This window comes from Carlito syrichta, unplaced genomic scaffold, assembly GCF_000164805.1.
Source record: "Carlito syrichta isolate Samal-C Ts95f unplaced genomic scaffold, Tarsius_syrichta-2.0.1 Scaffold304018, whole genome shotgun sequence".
Taxonomy (NCBI): domain Eukaryota; kingdom Metazoa; phylum Chordata; class Mammalia; order Primates; family Tarsiidae; genus Carlito; species Carlito syrichta.
Window position 1 is genome coordinate 160,274 of NW_007248114.1, and position 20,907 is coordinate 181,180.

The window sequence follows — 20,907 nt, forward strand, 5'->3', positions numbered from 1 at the left end:
GAACTACAGGCGCACGCCACAAAACCGGGCTAATTTTTTTATTTATTGTAGAGATGAGGTCTCACCAAGTTGCCCAGGCTGGTCTCGAACCGGTGAGCTCAGGCAATCCTCTCACTTCAGCCTCCCAAAGTGCTGGGATTACAGGTGTGAGCTTGGCTCCTTAGTCTTTAAATGACAATTGCTTTCTTTCATGTCTTTGCATTAATTTTATGTGTAATGTTTAATCAAGCCTTGTGAACCAGAACTCCCAGAACAAGCAAAAAACTGTAACCAACTAGGAAGTACCAGTCCCAAATTGTTTAAGGTAATTGTAACTTAGAACAATGGCAGAATTGATGTAATCTGCGCACCAGTTTGTGACAGTAATGTTTGAGGTCTAAACACTTATCAAGAAAGAAAATGAGTAATGGTAAGAAGACACGTCATTATTAATCAATAGTGGGAAAAAGATAAGAAACTGTTGTTTTATTATAAATACTGGATGGAAACTCTGCTTAAATGAACAGGTTTTGGGTGAATACACAGCCTGTTCCCTGATCCCATGGTATCAGAATAAAACTACTTCCTTCTCCCAGCTTTCTGCGTCTCGTATTTGACTGCGAAAGAAGCAGCCTTCCATCCGCATAACAGAGTCTCCCATGAAAAGTTAAACAGGAAAACAAGCCTGACTCGGTGGTTCAGCCTGTAATTCCGCGCATTTGGGAGGCTGAGGTGAGTGGATTGCCTGAGCCCGCGGGTTCGAGACCCGCATGGGCAACTTGGCGAGACCTCATCTCCACCATAAATCAAAAAAAATAGTTCCGGCTACTTGAAAGGCTGAGGCGGAAGGATCGCCGGAGCCCAGCAGGTCGAGGCTGCACCCTCCCTTTACACTGCACTCGTGTGGGCGACAGAGTGAGACTCCAACTCAAAAGAAAAAACAAACAAAAAACAAGAAACAGGAAAACAGACTTGTACTAATATCTATGGGAGGCGCAAACAAAAGCTTTGACTAAACTCCAGTGAGCTCAAATGTACTATGTTCAGAGTGCCATTATCCGAGGATTTTACACAATTAAAGAAAGGCTAGATGTAATTATTACTAAGGTTTCCCTTTCCCTTGAAATCGTCCTAGGTGCTCAATGAATAGCTGTAGGATTGATTGCCGAATGATGTCTTCCGAAACAACTCCCACTGTAGCTCAGTCGATATGCAAAAACCAAAACATAAAAGCTCTTAATATTAAAACTAGGAGCTCTTGGAACTGGGGACTCACACAAATCTAAGTCGTGTATTATATATACAATTTTGCCCTACCAGTGTTAACGTTTAACGGAAGTAAATCTTTTCTGCTTTCACAAAGGGCAAAAGCTTTGCACCCAGGAAGCAAGTTCCGAGCGCAGGGTCGGAAGGCAGGGCCAAAGGGCACGGACCTCCCAGCTTGCCGAAAACCCTTGGCCTCTCTCCCCCAGTACACGCTACCACTTACTGCGCAGGCGCAGGAAGGGACGCGAGGCGATTCGCTGGATTTCGGAGGCCCTGCCCCTCGCCTTGCGTCAGGCGGTCACGCTGCCGTGTGGGCGCGGGCGAGCGGAGTTAGACTTTACTGCAGCGCGCGCCGGGCGCTCCAGCGACCGTAGGGGCCAGCGGTGGTAGGCGGTGGGCTGTGTGCGAGGTGCCGCTGACACAGCTGCCTGCGTTGGCCACGAGGAGTACGCGTCTTCACCGGTAAGTGTGAGAGAGGTGGCAGGAGATGGGTACGCAGGAGCGCAAGGGTATACAGCGCCTAGACAACTCGCTTTCGCTCCTGCCAACCTGAAGCACCGTACGTTGAGGGCTGCGGGGCTGGGGCCAAGGTGTGGCTGAAGGGGTTGTTGAACGACCGCGGGCGCCGGGGCGGAGGCGGGAGGTGAGGCGAGGGGCTGCTCTATTGGCCGGGTCGGTTTTGGCGCGATCTCACTTCCGCGCTGCCTATTGGCTGGCGGGCGCCGTCACCGAGGCGCGCCCTGTGTTTGATGGGCTCGAGCGCCCTGGGCCGCGCCGTCTGCCCTGTCGCAGGGCGCTGGGCCTCACGGGCGTGCAGGCTGGTAGGCGGAGAGGGGTGATAAGATCTGGGGTGGAGGACCCCGCCAGGGCGTGCCCGGTTCGGGGGATGAGGTGGAACATCCATCCTCTTGCCAGTTCAGTAACTGATCCTCATCCGAGGGGCCCGCAGATTTGGCTCTTGAGAAGAGGTCGTCTACCATGAAATAGATACCGGTGCTGGAGACACTGGTTTCGTCTGCTCCCTTTGGACCCTGTCTTTTGCTACAGTTTCGCATCTAGTTCGTTAAAAGAACCAGGGAATAAAAGACAAGGGTGCAAGGTTGCTGACAAGTGTTGTAAAACGTGAAGGATTAGACTTACTCCATCAGTGGCTTTCACCGTTTTTCATTTTAAGGCACACTTACGTCGCAATTAAGGACGCCGCCACGTAACTGAATTAGACTTCTCACGAAGAAGTACTTCTCATGCCATGTACACTTTTTTTTCGTCTCTTCATTTCCATTCTGTTCTGTTGCATTTTTCTAAACAACGGTGCTAATGACCCTCTACGCTGGATTTCAGGATCCCAGCCCGCGACCCGCAGTTTGAAAAACATTGTCCTAGATCCATTCAGTGGGTCCCAACCAGCATTTTTTAAACATGAAATAGAATAGAACATAGCAGGGTGCACTACACACAATTAGATCGTTTTGTTTCCTTAAACTTTTTTGTTTGCATATTTGTGTGCTAGATCACAGTGTAAAATGTGTTAATGTTAGAAGTGCATCAAAATTTGAAAGCCACTGCACTGAATAAAGGCATGGCCACAAAAATCAGGGAGCTCTGTTAGCGAGGCACAGACATGGCTGAAGGGTTCAGATGCTGAGTTTGGAGTAACTCCCAGTTGTCTTGTTAACCATATTACATATCCCTTTATCTCCTGCTTCCTCTTCCTGGCTTGTTAGCTCTTCATGTTGGAGATTAAACATTTCTACATATGTAAATGCATAATCTTATTTGTCCTGATGTTATGTCACACTTAAATAATTGCCAGAGCCTAGTTTATTGTAGCTTAAGTCTGCCTTTGAAACAGCAAAGTTAGGATGCTGTTCTTTAGGATGGCCTTGGGCATACCCCGATATCTGTGTTTTGCTTTTCCAAGTTACCACATCTCAGAGCCCTGTATTTAATCCAGGGCACTTTGCTTTGTAAATTTGTTTAAAATACATAGTTTCCCTTTTGTAACAAGATTTTTTTCCAATCATCATTATTATGTGTGTGTCTATGTGTAAAAAATAGATATCAAAATAGTCACTGATGGCTGAGTTAGAGTTGAGTGAGAAAGATAATAGTACGATTTCTTTCTATTGTAAATACTTTTACAAAAAAAAATCTAGACTACCTTCAGATGCAAACCATATTCTTTTTTTTAATTACTAGTCATTTGTGTTTCACAAGTTGCGTAATGAATCCCAGTATGAAGCAGAAACAAGAAATCAAAGAGAATGAAAAGGTATGTGATAAAATAGCTTTAATCTTTTGTAGAAGGCATGTGGTTAAAAGTATTTTGACATAATTTTGCCACATTTAACTTGGTTATAATATCTATGAACCTTAAATTACTGAATTTTTTGGGCAGAGAACAAATAATAATTGAAAAATTTTTAAAAATTAATTACAGTTGAATTAAGAGACCCAAGAATATGGATATCTTTAATTTTGGTCTTAAATTTCTTTCAACAATATTTTGAAGTTTTCAGAGTATGAGTTTTATGTCTTTGTTCAGTTTTTTCTTGTGTTTTTATTCTTTCTGATGCTATTGTGAATAGAATTGTTTCCTTAATTTCATTCTCAGTTTGATCATTGCTATTGTATAGAAATACAATTGATTTTTGTACCTTAATCTTGTGTCCTACACCCTTGCCAAAGTTGTTTATTAGTTCTAATAGTTTTTTAGTAGATTCTTTAGGATTTTCCATATATGAGATTATTACTGCTTTGGTTCTACTCTTACATTTTGTGAAATGATTTCATTAAATTCCTTTGTAGTTTATCTTCAGGATCAGTATCTTGGACCACAGAGACATTTTGTGTTGCACATTTTTTTCAGAGTACATTATAATTTGCAATACTTTTTGAATTCCCATATTATTCTATCAATAGAAATCTTACTCTAAGCAATTATTCTTTTTTTTTTGAGTTGGAGTCTCACTCCGTCGCCCAGACTGGAGTGCAGTGGCCGCTCCCGGCCACCGCAGCCTCGACCTGCTGGGCTCCGGTGATCCTTCCGCCTCAGCCTTCCGAGTAGCCGGAACTACAGGCATGTGCTACCACGCCCGGCTGATTTTTTGATATATTGTAGAGATGAGGTCTCGCTGCCCAGGCGAGTCTCGAACCCGCGGGCTCAGGCAATCCACTCACCTCAGCCTCCCAAAGGCGCGGGATTACAGGCTGAGCCACCGAGCCTGGCTAAGCAATTATTCTTATGTCAATAGAACAGTATTTGTTTAGAGTTTGCAGTTTTGACTGGGTCCACTTTTCTTTTTTTTTGAGTTGGAGTCTTATTCTGTTGCCCAGGTTGGTGTGCAGTGGTACCCTCACAGCCACTATAGCCTCACCTGCTGAGCTCAGCCTTCCAAGTAGTTGTAACCACAGGTGCATACCACCATGCCTGGCTAATTTTTTAAAATGTTATTGTAGAAATTAGGTCTCATTATGTTGCCCAGGCTTGTCTTGACCCCCTGGGCTTAGGGAAGCCTCTTACCTCTGCCTCCCAAAGTGCTGGTGTTACAGGTATGAGTCACTGTGCCCGGTGTGAGTCTACTTTTATGGTTAAAAGAATTTATGGTTAAAAGAGTGAGTTGGAGTCTCACTCTGTCGCCCAGACTGGAGTGCAGTGGCCGCTCCCGGCCACTACAGCCTCACCTCCTGGGCTCCGGCCATCCTTCCGCCTCAGCCTTCCAAGTAACTGGAACTACAGGCGAGCGCTACCACACCTGGCTGATTTTTGATTTATTGTAGAGGTGAGGTCTCGCCAAGTTTTGATTTATTGTAGAGATGAGGTCTCGAACCCGCGGGTTCAGGCAATTCTACTCACCTCAACCTCCCAAGGCACGGGATTACAGGCTGAGCCACCAAGCCCGGCTTGCACATTTAAATTAAATAGAGTAAAAGCAGTTGAGAAGTGTAAGCAAATAATCTTTTGATTTGATTTTTTTTTTGGTAGAGACAAGGTCTCACTATGTTGCCTAGGCTAGTCTCGAACTCCTGGGCTTAAGCAATTCTCTTACCTCAGCTTCCCAAAGTGTTGGGATAATAGTCATGAGCCACTGTGCCTGGCCTCTGTGTGTTTATTTAAACTTTTGATTATGAAAACTTTTGAATATTTAAAAGCAGAGTCAGTAGTATAATAATTTACTTCTCTAACTTTAGCAGTAATCAATAAATGACCAATTTGGTTTCATCTGTATCTTCGTTAACTCTCCCCTTCCTTCAGTGGATTATTTTTGAAGCAAATCAAAGCCAGATATTTGTATACTAACAGAAAATGCTTACATGAGTGCAAAACAAAAAACAAAAAGTCTGTTTACTCATATAGTAAAACTATCTTGATGATAAAGAGAACTGGGTTCTGTTTAGTTTTGGTTTTACTTCCAAAACTGATCTTGGGTGGGTTAGTTAGCATTTAAGTCTAATTTACTCATCTGTACAATGAGAGAATTCGATTAGAACTAGATTCTTGCCAGTTGTATGCAAAATTCAGTGCAAGCACTTTTGTGTGCATTTTTGGGGGAAGAAGGTTCATAGAATATTAAATTGTTTTCTAAAAAGGTTAAGACCTATTAATACATAGGAGACTTTAACTCTAAAAGTCTGTTATTTCAGTGCATAATCTGTATGCAGAAAATCATAGTAATATTACATTATTTTAGGCCAGAGTCCATAAGGTTTACACGTACAAGTTAAATCTTGGAAATGGTAATTTTCTGGTGACTGTAACTTAACTGACTTCTTTGACCATTATTAACCAACAGGCATTTAAATAAATTAACACCACCTATTATTAAGCTTCCAATGTTACATTTTCTTCTGTTTGTCTGGAGATTGTTGACTAATCTATAATCTAAATTATGTCTGAAATGTTGGTGTAATATTTGTTCTCACTGTAGCTGGCATTTGTCCTTCAGTTAAACAGTAAGATAATAATCAGCAGCAGAAACTTTACCGTGGGAAAGGTGAACTCTTGTCATGTGAAGTACAGTTTGGAATCAGTAACTTTCTCACGCTGGTATGGTATCATGTTCTTGCTCACCTTGTTTGAGTATTCACCATTGTTTGCTATCCCATGGTGGCAGTATAACTAATGATTTTTTGCAAAAATAGAGCTTTCAGATCAGGAAATATACAGGAAGATATTTACATATTACAAGGGAGGCGATATTTTTCCCAAAACAATAGCTTGTGCATTTTAGTATGCCTCAAGCACTGACATTTTAGCTGTTTTCTAATGAAGAGGTTTGAGCAGAACTGCCTCTACAATCAGGTAATGGTTGAGAGGGGATATTATAATATCTGATGGATACATATAAAAGTGAGAATATTAATGATTTTTAAAGGTCTGAGATGAATCTTTCTGATTAGGAGAAGTATTTTGCAATGTAAATGATTAACCTTTTCTCCTAATTTACCTTTTTTTGTGAATTTATTCCATGGTTGTTGTGATGTTTGGTTTTATAAAAGCAAGTTTCTAGTTTCTGCTGGATGATTTTTTTAAAGAGATAATATGGATATTCCTGTTGGAATTTTGTCATATAAGGTTTGAACTATTAATTAGAGCTGAGAAGTTTTGTTATGTTTGTTTTTAGTAGATGATGAATTGACAAAATGATTATTACTGCAAGAGCATATATTGAAATGAGAGGAGAAAATTGACTTGTGTCTGGTTTGGGTATTATGATCCATCTGAAGAATTTCTTAAAACTTTATTGTAATTTTGGATAATAACAGGTTTGCTAGTTGTTCATATGTAGGATTATGAAATTATATAACAGAGCAAATATTAGTGTTCTTAATGTTTTCTTTTTCCAAATCATAGTAGAACCAAGACTAGCAATCTATATAGAAACTCAGTAACTAAATAGCCATATAGCTAAACACATAATGAATTATCTTGACTTTTAGAATAGTCCTGTCCCAAGAAGAACTCTGAAGATGATTCAGCCTTCTGCAGCTGGCTCTCTTGTTGGAAGAGAAAATGAGGTATGTATTATAGGGCTGAAATGGAATACAGGTGATATGTCTATGTTAAAAACATTTCTAAGATTTTCTTGGTCAGAAACACATAATTTTTGAAATATGGAACTAATTTCAGAATAATAATAACATATTCCCCAAAGAAGTGGTTTTTATCTTAATTGCTCAATATAGGAAGTTTTAAATTGCTGTGAATACCTGTAGCAGACCTGGAATGATGTAGTAAGTTATGATTTATCCTGTAGTAGTAATGGTTCATGTTTTTATAATATAATGTTAGATTCTTTCATTTACCCTTTGTATAAGTGATAAAATCATGGATCAGCATGTCTAGACTTTTGCAGATTGAAAATCTTGCCTTTCCATGGTACTGAATTTAAATACAGTATTTAAACACAATAGAAGTAATTTTACTGTAGTCCCACCTACTTGGGAAACTGATGCAGGAGAATCACATGAGCACAGGAGTTTGAGGCTGCAGTGAGCTATGATTGTGTCACACCACTCCAGCCTGGACAACGGAGAGAAACCTTATCTCTTTAGAAAGTAAAATAGATAATTTCAGTGATGCCTTACACCCAAGTCTAGTCCAAAATAGTTGCTGCAAATTAAAAATTTTTAAATGTTACTGTAGATTTTGGTAGAACTTTAAATTGTTAACTTTTTAAAAGACCCAAACATATCAAAAAGATGTTTGAGTTCTTTTTTTAATACATGAATGACAAACCACCCAGCTTTTTTTGTTCATTAAATCAAAGTAAATATGATTGATAAGTGTTTCCATTATAGTTGGCTAAACACTTACCCAAAAGGAAACATTGGAATGACCAGTTAACATCTAAGACTTCCAGCCCTGGAGTTAGTGAAAATAAAAATCTTGAAGGAGTCACTCAAGAAGCATTTGATCTTATGATTAAAGGTATGAAAAAAAATATGACTTTAGGCTTAAAATTTTAAGTTATTACTGTTATTAATTCTGCCTATAGCCTTTTAATCTGTCAATACTATTACTATTAGTTATTTTACTTGTATATTTTCAGTATTTAACATATCTTTTGATTGTAAGTACACAAACACTAAATTTGGACAGGTCTGGCCATTTGTTTGCCAAAGTCCAAGAGTGGGTATAATATTAAGGAATGGTGATTAATATGGCAGCTGTGATACTGGATTGCCTTGTAAGCGTTTACAAGATTTGGAGATAGACTTTTCAGAAGAGAAATGTCTAGAGAATGAATTTGAAATACAAAAGGAATTTGAATATTTCAAGAGAATATGAAGTATTGGAGCCAATAAAAATGTGGATGAAGTAAAGGGAGTGAAGATGAATGCGAAGCATTATGCCTATAATAAGTACTAGTTTTTAGTGGAATGGCGATGGAAATCAAAACAAGCTAATGATGGAAGATTTCTGCACTAATTATGTCATGGGATGCTTATTACTGATGAGCACATTGAGGCCTAGAGAAGTTAACTTACTCCTCAAGGTCACAGTAATGTTTGGGCTTATTCTGGGTTGTCTAGAAGACAGGAAGGAGGCAAGTTGATAGTAGGATTTTATTGTTGATGTTGTTGAGAGCCAGGTTCATGATGTGGATGGAAATACAAATATGGCACGGGAAAGGAAAGGAAGATCTCCAACTTTAATGTGTTCTTGAATTGAAAGTGGAGATATCAGTATAAACTGATAATTTTTTAAAAAGTATTACAGTTCCTAGCTCTGTTACTGAAAGAACCTCAGAAACAAATGACGCCTTAGTAGCAAGGAACACACCAGGCATTCAGTTGGTGTGTAAGCATTGTTCTTTATTAAATAAAGAGGAATCCTCATCTAGTACATAAAATTGCTGATTCCATGTTCGGGACAAGGAAACTATAGGGTGATCCTGGAATATCTTGTGTCAGATAATAAGGAAATATTCAATCAGATGCACATGTTGAAAGAACACAGGAATCAACTTGAAAGGATTCCTTTTTTGGGAAGAGTTGAGCATCAAAATGAATGATGACAAGAATGGATTATAATAATTGAATATAAAAGGGACATACTAATCTGTACTGATAAATTCTTTTAAATAGAGATAGGGAATGTTATTTTTACAAACTAATGCCAATTACTACATGTAGAAGGAACTATACAAAAATCTATTTTTCATCTATAGTAGAAATAATATGTTTAAGCTAGAAACATCAGTGGAGTTAAAATTGGGTAAAAAGTTTTAGGGGAACAGGGCATTAACACGGACTCAAAAAAGATTTTATTCCACAGATCATTAATTAGTTAGTAAAGGAAAAAGATATATCTGAAAGGGGAAATCTAATAGATAGCATCTTAACCAGATGATCAAAATTAACATCCCTAGTATTGTGGCAAATTAGCATGTGTTTCTTGCTAATTTGTCATAACAAATTAGTAACATACTTACACAACATTCCTGCCAAAAATGTTTAGCTTGAATCTAGTCATGGAAACAGAAATCCAGAATTAAGGACAATATACAAAATAACTGATCTGAACTTTTCAAAAACATCAGTGTTAAAAATATACAAACTCAAAGCAAATGTTAAATCTTCAGCAGTCTAGATAGAAGATATATGTGTGTTTATTGTACTTGTGTTGCATTTCTTTTGAAAGATTGAAGTCTTTGAAATGTTGGGAAAAATAAAATAGAAACAATTGATTTTGTTTTCCAACTTTAATTTTTTAAAAATATTACTAAATAATGAGTAGTGCTGAGTAAGATTGGAAATTTTTTGACAGAAATTATTGAATGTTTACAGTAATAGTTTTTAAAAATTGTATGCAAAACATTAATAATTTATTTCAGAAAATCCGTCTTCTCAATATTGGAAAGAAGTAGCAGAAAAACGACGGAAGGCTCTCTATGAAGCACTTAAGGAAAATGAAAAAGTATGTATTGCGTATAATTTGTACCATTTTTCAAGATTTCAGGATTCAGTTTTAGTTTTGCTGCTAGTATATTTGAATAGTGTAATATAAACTAGCTGTAATGTTGGCCTAAGAAAAGTTTAAGTAGAAACTTAATTTCTGTTGCTAGAATTATCAAACAAAATGAATCCTTGTGTTGAGCCAATTTCACGCTATGTATGTCTATATGAAGGCATGTAATTTGACTTAGAGCATAGTATATCTGTAGAATACTGAACTTTATGTTATACAGCTTCATAAAGAAATTGAACAAAAGGACAATGAAATTGCCCGACTGAAAAAGGAGAATAAACAATTGGCAGAAGTAGCAGAACATGTACAGTATATGGCAGAAGTAATAGAGGTAAGTAATGATTCAAAATCATCTATTTCTTTTTTTTTTTTTTTCTTTTTTGAGTTGAAGTCTCACTCTGTCGCCCAGGCTGGAGTGCAGTGACACACTCATGGCTACCTCAGCCTTGACCTGCTGGCTCAGGAGATCCTTCCACCTCAGCTTCCTGAGTAGCTAGGACTATAGGCCCGCCCCACCATGCCCAACTAAAAAATCATCTTTTTTTCTATAAAGTTGAGGCAGTAGTGTGGTCAGTTTAAGTGTTTGGGCTCTGGAATCAGATTCCTGAATTTAAGTTTTAGCTTCCTGCCTAGTACCATATAAAGTTGTTGAATAAAGTAAGTTATTTATCCTATCAGGGCTTCATTTTTCTCATCTACAAAGTGGGAGCAAAGATGCCTACTTGGTAGACTTGTTATGAGAATTGGACAAGTTACCGTAGATGGACAGTTGTGAGGAGCACTTGCAGCCAGTAAGAGTCCAATAACTGTCAACTATTATTATTTTGAAGCAAAAGAACATATATCTTCTTGTAGAGTTATTAAAAGGAATTAGGTCTAAAAAATATAGAACAGTATTTCATAGTGGCACATTTTTAGGTAGTTTTTACTTTAATAGCAGCATGACATCATGACATACTGTCATTTATAATACTGTTAATTGGTATAGTAAATATGTTTGGTGGGTTTTATTTGACTTTTAAAAAATTTGTAAGTAGTTAATCCAATTGTAAGAATTAGCCTGATGACTTACTTTACCAGACTTGGCCTAAAAAACATTTTAAGATGTATTCATGTCTCGTGTTTGCAAACAATTCATCTGGCTGATAGGAAGAAAGTTTTTCGGATCAAAACTTTCTATGTGCTGAATTGTGGCTTCACATTTTAAAGCCATGATAGAATTAATGTTGGAAGTTTTCACTTGGAAGTATGTTGTAGCTCTCTTAACTGCCTTAAAGGTATTGGTCCACAGCTGATTGGAAATGTGTAACACCTAGTTCTTAACTGCAGCTCGCTCGATAAGTATCAATTTAAATAACCTGCTGAAAGCATTTCACAACTTTAAAAAATTGGCAAATTATTAATCACTGTGACATTACTGAATATGGTCTAGCAGAATAGAAACTTTGATATAACACTTAAGAATCTCATTGCAACATTGAAGGTCAGCTATATTAGCATATAATAGACTTAGCTTGTAAAGTTTTTACAATAAATTGTTGGTTTTTTTTAAAAGAGACTGAGTGGTGAACCGCTGGATAACTTTGAATCACCAGATAGCCAGGAATTTGATTCTGAAGAGGAAACTGGTGAGGATTCTGAAGTGGAAGACTCAGAAATTGGCACATGTGCTGAAGGAATTGTATCTTCCTCTACAGATGCAAAACCGGATATATGAAATTCATTAATATTTGACTTTTGAGACATATACTGCCAAAGTTTACCTCCACTATAGTTCTTTGTAGCACAGTATATAACTACATGATGCAAACTCTGGAATCAAACTTCCTTGTTTGAATCCTGGGACCCTATTGTATTAAAATACAAATACTATGTATTTTTAATCTATGATGTTTTATGTAAATGGCATTTTCTTAGTTGTCAGACATGACTTGTGTATATGACTAAATAAACTTCAATATCCTGTTGAGCATTGTGTATAACTTGGAATAATGAAGTATAAGGAATTTGTAGAAAATTTGTCTATTTCTTTGCTTTTATGTTGTTTTCTTTCTAATTGTCTGCTGTCATGGAGAAAACAAGCAGAAAATCATCCCAGAAAGGTCTATCAGACAGTGTTGGTTTAGATCATTTAATAGCTTCCATTAATTTAAATACAGGCCTATTTAGACTGAGATAGTTGAGGTTTTTAACTTCCTAACCTGGTTTTCATATTTCACATACTGGTATAGTACAAAGTGTATAAATATCGAAGAATAAGAAGTGAAAACGGGGTGAGATTAGTTGGGGACTTCCCACATATACTATGTTTTTGAAGGAAGAAAAGGACAAAATAAGGGAAATTGTTTGCAAAGTGTACTGCATTGGGATTGAAGAAAATCTGTGAGAAGCTTACAAGTGGTTTTCTATAAAAGGACAATAAAGAGCAGTTTTGAGCTTTAAAGGATTGCTTTAGCTGAGTATCTTTACAGAATCTTAATTTTCTTATCTCACATGGAGATAAAAGATTGCCTCAAAGTGTTATGAGGATTAAAATCTTTACTATATTGCCTAGACTAACAGAATCTTAATTTTCTTATCTCACATGGAGATAAAAGATTGCCTCAAAGTGTTATGAGGATTAAAATCTTTACTATATTGCCTAGACTAAGTGCTTAAAAGATGGAAGCTATTAATTGATCTATAACCAACATTGTCCAATAGAACTTTCTGGGATGATGATGATGTATTTGTACTGTGCAGTGTAGTAACCATCAGCTTATGTGGCAATATTAAGCACTTGCAATATGGCTAGTGTAAATGAGCAGCAGAAATTAATTTTTTTAATTTATTTATTTTTGGAGATAGGTTCTTGGCTCTGTTGCCCAGGCTGGAGCACTTTGGCATGACCATAGCTCACTGCAGATTCAAACTTCTGGTCTCAAGTGATCCTCCTGCCTCAGCCTTAGCCCCTGAGTAGCTGGGACTACAGGAGCATGCCACAGTACCCAGCTAATTTATTTAATTGTCATTTTTATTTAGGTAGCCACATGAGGCTAGTGGCTCTATATATTTTAGAAGTGAGTCACTAAAGATGATTGCTTTTTTTTAAAAAAAGGAATTAAGAATATTCTGGTTTAGGGATAAGGGGAATCCGCTGAGAGGTCTTTAGAATGAATAAGAAAGAGGAAAAGTAAATAGGACAACTTTGCAAATAGAAATTATTTCTCAAAAAAAGTTGCCAGGATTGATGGTGGGGAACAAAAGAAAAGAAGGAATTGAAGGGGATTTAAAAGTTAATGTAGCTAAAACTATAAAGCTTCTAGAAGAAAATATAGGAAAAACTCTTAGTGACTTTGGTTTTGGCAGAGCTCTAAAATAGGACACAAAAAGCATGAACTATATTCCTATAGTTTGAATATTCCCTCCATATCTTAGGTTGAGATTTTATCTCCTATGTTGGAGGTGAGACCAGTAGGAGGTGTTTGGGTAATGGGGATGAATCCCTCATGAATGAGTTGGTGCTGTCCCAGTACTGAGAGTTCTCTCTGTTAGTTCCAGAGAGAGTTGTTTGTTAAAATGAATCTGGCACTTCTCTTCCCTCTCCCTTCCTCTCTCACCATGTAATGCCTGCTCCCCTTTACCTTCTGCCATTAGTGGAGGGTTCCTGAGGCCCTCACCAGAAGCAGGTTCCGAGGCATGCTTCTTGTACAGCCTGTAGAACCGTGTGCCAGATAAACTTTTCTCAGTCTCAGGTATCCCTGTATAACAACACAGATGGGCTATGACATAATAACACTTAAGTGAATGAAAAAAAGCAAGCTGCAGACTGGGAGGAAATATTTACAGACTATATCAAAACAAAGAATTTGTGTCCGTAAGGGACTCTCGGAATTCAATGACTAGATAACTCAGTTTTAGAAATGGAGAAAAGATTTGCACTCTTCGCCAAAGGATATGTGTTAAGTGGTAAATAAGCACGTGAAAAGATGCTCAATATCAGTCATCAGGGAAGTGCAAGTTAAACTACAGAGAGATACTGCTCCACACCTATCAGAATGGCTCAAGTTTGAAAAACAAAAACAGCCATACCAAATGTTAAGGATGTGAAGCATCTCAAACCCTCCTGCAGTGCTGATCTCAATGTTAAATGCTACAACTGCTGTAGAAAAGTTGAGCAATTTTTAAAAGTTAAACATTTTATATGACCCAGCCATTCTCCTAGGTATTTACCCAAGAGAAATGAAAGCATATATCCATGTGAAGACTAGTTTTGCCAGGTGTGGCTGTGTCTGTAATCCCAGCACTTTGGGAGCCAGAGATGAGAGAATTGCCTGAGCCCATGGATTCAAGACCAGGCAACTTGGCAAGACCTCATCTCTACAATAAATAAATAAAAATTAGCTAGGTGTGGTGCCATGCACCTGTGGTTCCAGCTACTTAGAAGGCTTAGGTAGAAGGATTGCCTGAATCCAGCAGGTTGAGGCTGTGATGGCCCTGAGTGTGCCATTGCACTTTAGCCTGGGAGATAGAGTGAGACTCAGACTCAAAAAAAGAGAGAATAGTTTCTTCATCTTTAGAGCTTTATTTTGTAAAGGTCCACTGGCAAGTGAATGGATAAATTATGGTATATCTATACAATGGAATACAACTTAGCAGTGAAAAGGGGTCAGATAATTGGTATACACAACATGGACAAATCTTGATGTGGAATGAAAGAAGCCAGGTAAAAGTACATAAACTATGCCTCCATTTACTTAAAATTATAAAATGAAAAATATGAGGAAGATTAGTAGTTGCCCTAGGGACAATGTAGAAGGTGATATTGAGGTGAATTTTAAGAGGAAACTTGGGGTGATGGATTTTAACTTTTTAGTCCCTGGAAACAGACTCTAGTAGTGGAGAATTTGGAAGCATTTCCTTTGACAATGCGTCTGATTTTCACTTAAGTATCAAATGTCAGTGTAAAATCTTTATGAAAATGTGTGGAGACAGGGTCAGGCATCAGTCAAGCCTGGCCAGTTAGAATAAGTTCTTTGAAGGTTTAAAAAAAAAAATGCAGTTCAGCTTCCTTAAAGAAAATAGCAAACGGTTAAAAATTGATTGGAAGAATATAATGTGTGACATTTGGGATTAGATTGAACTAACAATGTATTCTATAAGGTTAGCATAACATGTAAAAACGACTAGGATGGTTCATGAGGTTGGAGTGGGGGACTCTAGAGCCCTCTTAATACAGATTGAAAAATTCTAAAATGGCAAGTCTTAGCCAGTAAAAGATAAAGCATGATGAGCAAGTTGGAATTTATGTCACAAAGACTGCTAAACATTAGTAAACCCTTGAAGTTTTTTACATTAAAGAAGAAAAAGCACATCATCTTACTAAATGGTGAAATAGTATTTATAAAATTCAACACCCTTCCTGGTAAAAACCCCTTAGTAAGCTATTAAAAGAAAAAAATCTTGACCAGATATCTGTGTCCCTATGCTTAATGGTGAAGCTTTGGAATTGTAAGATCAAGAGCTAGAGAAGGATGAACCGCAATTATTTTAAATTCTTTGGAGGTCATAGACTGGTGTAATAAGACCAAATAAAGAGGACAGTTATAGGGAAAAAGATAATTTACATAAGCAAATCCAAGGACAACTAAAAATAAATGGCCAGACTTAAGAAAAACACTAAATTAATTACTTTTCTATATAGTAGCACAGACACATTTGAAAATAGTGGGTGTGTGGTAGACAAAGGATATACCAAGAGAATATAAAAACTTTACTAAAGATGTGGAATTTTTTTTCTAATAAGTTTTTGAACATGTCATTTCTTCCTGCCTTTTATAGAGTTCTTTTATTTTTCGAGTCGTGGTCTCACTGTTGCCCAGGCTGGAATCTGAAGTGCAGTGGCACAATCATGGCTCACTTCAGCCTCAACCTCCGGGGTTCAGAGAGAATAATCATCATTGCCGGAGAGTTTTATAAGAAAAAACATTCCATAAAGGTGCTAATCAGCCTCAGCCTCCCGAGCCCCTGGGACTATAGGCATGCCACCATGCCTGGCTAATTTTGTGTTTTTTTGTAGAGTTGAGGTCGTGCTATGTTGCCTAAGCTGGTCTCGAACTCCTGGTCTCAAGCAGTCCTCCTGCCTTGGTCTCCCAAAGTGCTAAGATTACAGGCATGAGCCACTGCACCCAGCCCTCAGATTTCTTTGTAAGAAATAAAAACTCTGGCTGGCAGACAAAAAAAGTAAATCATTTGAACAATATGGTGGCTCTGAGGGAGCAGAAACCAAGGCAACTCTGGGGATCTTATAAGAGAAAATATTCCATAAAGGTGCTAATCAGCATTGTCTTAGTGCTGTCTCTGAAATGATTTTCTGTCCTTTTATCACTCTGCATAAGATTCAGATTTTCCTGAGACAGTCCAATTGGCATAACCTGGCTTATGTTACTGCCCTTGGGGAGAATCGATTGACAGTCCCCTTAAGACTGTATACCATGGGCAAGATATCTCCCCCAAATACACTGAAGGTGATATCAGAAGAAATAATAAACTCTAGTGAGCCAAAAAGCAACAAATGTCCACAGCACTGCCTTAGGGCCCTTACATCTTTGCTTTGTTTAGAAAACTGCTCCCTGCTTGCCCCACCCCCTTCAAGATATTTCAGTTGACTTTTTAGGTTTTAGCTAATTCGGTTGTTAGGTCAACCAAGAAAGATAGGAATTGGTGTATAAATATCTGAGTTACTGGGACCTCTGGATGGAACAACTGAGTTGTGTGTTGTATATTTACCAGAACAGTTCCGTCGTTTTAAAGCTCCATTTACCTGCAGTGGTAGTTTTCTTCATAACACATCTTTTGTTGGATTTCTTCCCTCCCCTATTGCTAGTTTCTGAGATCACCTCCCAAGTAACATTCTTGCCCTCAGATCCTTATCTCTGATTTGCTTCTGGGAAAACTCAAATGTTGGGGAGAGCTGAACTTAGGAACAGAAAAGGTAAACAAATAACTGTTGTTAAAGCTTTGATAAACCAGTTTAAAATTCAAGGCTTATCATAAAGATGTCTCAGGGCCCAGATCTGAACCTTATATTTTGCCTCCTTCAACTTAAAGGGCTGCCAGAAACCAAAAAGGAATTTGAATAGAACATTATGGCTGGACTGTCTTTATAAGCTACTCTTCTGTAGATAAAATGTTAACCAAAGGTTCTCTAAACATTGTCAGAAGAGAGGCCTTCAGCAATTTCTGACTAAGCATGTTAATTGAACACAGCCATTTAGTTTCTCTCTCCCTAAATCCCATTAAAATGACAGTAAACTATAAACGACATAATCCCACACTGACAAAGAAAGCTAAAGTCAACAGGAAAAAGGGACAATTCAGGGAATAAAATAAAACAAAAATGTAAATACTTACAAGTAATTCCACTTCTAGAAATTTATACCACAGATATAGTTACATACATGTGAAATTATTTACATTTAATGTTATTTATTACAACTTTTAACTATCAACAAGATTGGAAATAACCTAAATGTCCACCACTACATGACTGGTTATATACAAACTACACTTGGCCCTTGAACAAGGCAGGGATTAGGGGAGCCTCCCCTTGTACAATAGAAAATTTGCATATAACTTTTTTATGATTAATTTTTTATTTGAGACAAGGTCTCACTATGTTGCCCAAGCTGGTCTAGAACTCCTGGACTCAAGCAATCCTACTGTCTTGGCCTCCCAAGTAGCTAGAACTATAAGTACAGGCCACTGCACAGGACCGCACATATAACTTGACTCCAAAAACATAACCAATATCCTACTGTTAACTGGAAACCTTGCGAATACATAAACAGTCAGTTTACACACATTTTATATGTTATCTATATTACACGTTGTATTATAGCCATAAAGTAAGCTAGAGAAAAGAAAATGCAGCCGGGCTCGGTGGTTCAGCCTGTAATCCCGTGCCTTTGGGAGGCTGAGGTGAGTGGATTGCCTGAGCCCACGGGTTCGAGACCCGCCTGGGCAGGCGAGACCTCATCTCTACACTAAAATCAAAAAATTAGCCAGGCGTGGTAGCGCATGCCTGTAATTCTGGCTACTTGGAAGGCTGAGGCAGAAGGATCTCCGGAGCCCAGCAGGTCGAGGCTGCGGTGGCCGGGAGTGGCCACTGCACTCCAGTCTGGGCGACAGAGTGAGACTCCAACTCAAAGAAGAAAAAAAATAGAAAATGTTATTAAGATCAGAAGGAAGAGAAAATATTTTTACTATTCATTAAGCAGAACTGACCATCATAAAGGTTTTCATCCTTGTCATCTTCACATTGAGTAGAATGAGGAGGAAGAGGAGGGGTTGGTCTTGCTGTCTCAGGAGTAGCGGGGGCAGAAGAAAATCTGCATGTGAGCGGACCCAAGCAGTTCAAACCTGTGTTATTCAAGGGTCACCTATATGGTACAGTCATATAAGTACTCTGAATCAGTAGAAAAGTATTGATAAACTCCTTAGGATATAGAACCAAATCTGAGATAAATGATTAGAAACAACAGAATGCTACTATGTGTTAAAACAAAAAGGACCTAGAAAGAGATAATATGTATATTTTCTTATATATAAATAGAACATCTCTGGAAAGACACAGAAAAAGCTGCTTCTTTTTTTTCACACATTAATTTATATACAATAATCAGTTGCATATATGCTTCTTTTCCATAATGTTTTTTTCCCAGAGTAGGAAGCTCCGTTAGCTATAACATGCCTGGTTTTAGTAGAGATGAGTGACTTACCTGATTGGTGATTTGGGGAGGAATAAACTTAATGTGTTGGTCTCAGCTCTTCCTCTGGGTAGGGAGAGCTGACTTGAACAGAGCACTGATGTTCTCAGCTGTTCCTCTTAAATCAGGGACAGGCTGAAGTCAATTTACCAATCGAATGAAGAATAAAGACATTGTTGGGCATGCAAGTTCTTACAAAGTTTACTTCCCATTCATTCTTTCTCAGCAAAATACTAGGAAATCTCCAACTTTAAATGTGGGACTGAACCAGGGAAAGGGAAGAGATAGTATACAAAAAACAGAAGCTCCAACATGAGAGGGGAAATGGGGGGGGTGTTTCCTAGATATTGAAGGGAACTTCTAAAATTCTCTGTTTATTATCTGTATGGCTGACCTAGGTTGGAGCAAGAAGATGGTAAGCTATATTCAAGAAGAAACCGAAGCTGGCAGTTTTTCAGTGCATAATTATCTGAGAGATGTTAACGATATGGAGGAAAGTGTGGGACTATATTAGTGATAGGTATCCAGAAAACTAAGCAAAAAACAAAAACAGACAACTCCACAGAAAACAGAATTGTACAAAGAAGGAAGTGTAATTAGACTCTATTATATGACTTAGCTATGCAAAATATTGGTGTGATCATACTGTCTTATGCAACAATTGTGACATAATTACATTGGGAGAGAAAGAGGAGGGTGAGTGGAGGCAGGTAAGGGGAGTGCAAGAATGCCAAGTCCTCATCCATCCTTTTAAGGAAAAAGAAAAATCCCTAAGAATGGAAAAAAAAAAAAAAAAAGCAAAGAATATAAATTATTTAGAAATGTGGAGGCAAATAACTGCCAGAAGAAATAGCCAAAAGAATTCAAATGGCTACTCTGGGAGTATGAATGGGGAGGGGGCTTGGGGACTGCTGTTTTTCACTAGAGGCCTTGCATTATTTGACTTTTTAAACTATGTCTATATGAGAAATAAATTTTTAATATAAAGAAGGTAATTTCCAACAGTAACCTAGTCTCTAAATACTTATTTCCTAAATACTATTCTGAATACTATTCTGAATCTGTTCTGATCAGCTGGATTCTAGTTGAGAAACTCTGTGTTCCACAATTCACAGTATCCTCAAAGGATGGAAATGTGCAGTTGCTCAGCAGAACACAGCCTTTTCTGGTTCTGAGGTCTGAGAAAATTTCCCTCTGATTCTCCTTAAGGGGACACCACATGATGATACGATTAGTGTCCCTCTCAACAGTCCAGGCTTGGCACTGAGCACTTTGGGAGGCCAAGGCAAGATTGTTTGAGCCCAGGAGCTGGAGACTAGCCTAGGCAACATGGTGAGAACTTGTCTCTACAAAAAATTAAAAAATTAGCTGGATGTGTTGGCATGTGCCTATAGTCCCAGCTACTCTGGAGGCTGAGGTGGGAGGATCGCCTGAACCCTGGAGATTGAGCCTGAGCCACAGAGTGAGACTCCAACGTAAACAAAAGTGAAGATCACAGAATGACCCTATTTTTTTCCCCCCCGAAGTCAGTCTCACTCTGTGGCCTAGCCTGGATTGCAGTGGCATGCTCACGGCTCACCATAGCCTAACTTCTTAGGCTCAGGTAATTCTCCCGGCTCAGCTCCCTGAGTAGCTGGGACTACAGGCATACACCACCACACCCAGCTAATTATTTATGTTTTTTTTTGTAGAGACAAGGTCTCGCTATGTTGCCCAGTTTGGTCTCAAACTCCTTGGATCAAGCGATCCTCCCGTCTTGGCCTCTCAAAGTACTGGGATTACAAGTGTAAACCACCACACCTGGCCGACACTACTTTTTTTTTTTAATAACCCTCCTCTGTGAAAGATGGAAGGCTAACACTCAAGCACAGCTCAGTCTGTGAAAGATGAAAGAACATAATTCAATCTGATGGTTGCAACTGAAGCTAGAGGCAGAGATGT

The 20,907-nt window shown here is 38.3% G+C and overlaps 1 protein-coding gene across 4 annotated transcripts; it reads left to right on the forward strand.

Moving 5' to 3' along the window:
* Window positions 1-1,531: 1,531 nt before the first annotated feature.
* Window positions 1,532-12,233, forward strand: GMNN (geminin, DNA replication inhibitor). 4 transcript variants are annotated; one of them, XM_021713061.1, is made up of 7 exons: window positions 1,532-1,835; window positions 3,445-3,517; window positions 7,186-7,263; window positions 8,047-8,176; window positions 10,086-10,168; window positions 10,440-10,550; window positions 11,775-12,233. In XM_021713061.1, exons 2-7 carry the CDS (start codon window positions 3,470-3,472, stop codon window positions 11,934-11,936), a joined length of 612 nt encoding a protein of 203 aa, XP_021568736.1. In that variant the 5' UTR covers window positions 1,532-1,835; window positions 3,445-3,469; the 3' UTR covers window positions 11,937-12,233. The 4 variants fall into 4 exon arrangements, with proteins under 4 accessions (XP_021568736.1, XP_021568735.1, XP_008057580.1 ...); XM_021713060.1 differs by having other exon boundaries at window positions 1,532-1,711; XM_008059389.1 differs by having other exon boundaries at window positions 1,635-1,707.
* Window positions 12,234-20,907: the final 8,674 nt, after the last annotated feature.

Coding starts and splice junctions, on each gene's coding strand:
- GMNN (XM_021713061.1), top strand. CDS start 3,470: ATGAATCCCAGTATGAAGCAGAAACAAGAAATCAAAGAGAATGAAAAG. Junction 8,177..10,085: donor ATTTGATCTTATGATTAAAG/GTATGAAAAAAA, acceptor AATTTATTTCAG/AAAATCCGTCTTCTCAATAT. Junction 10,169..10,439: donor CACTTAAGGAAAATGAAAAA/GTATGTATTGCG, acceptor TATGTTATACAG/CTTCATAAAGAAATTGAACA.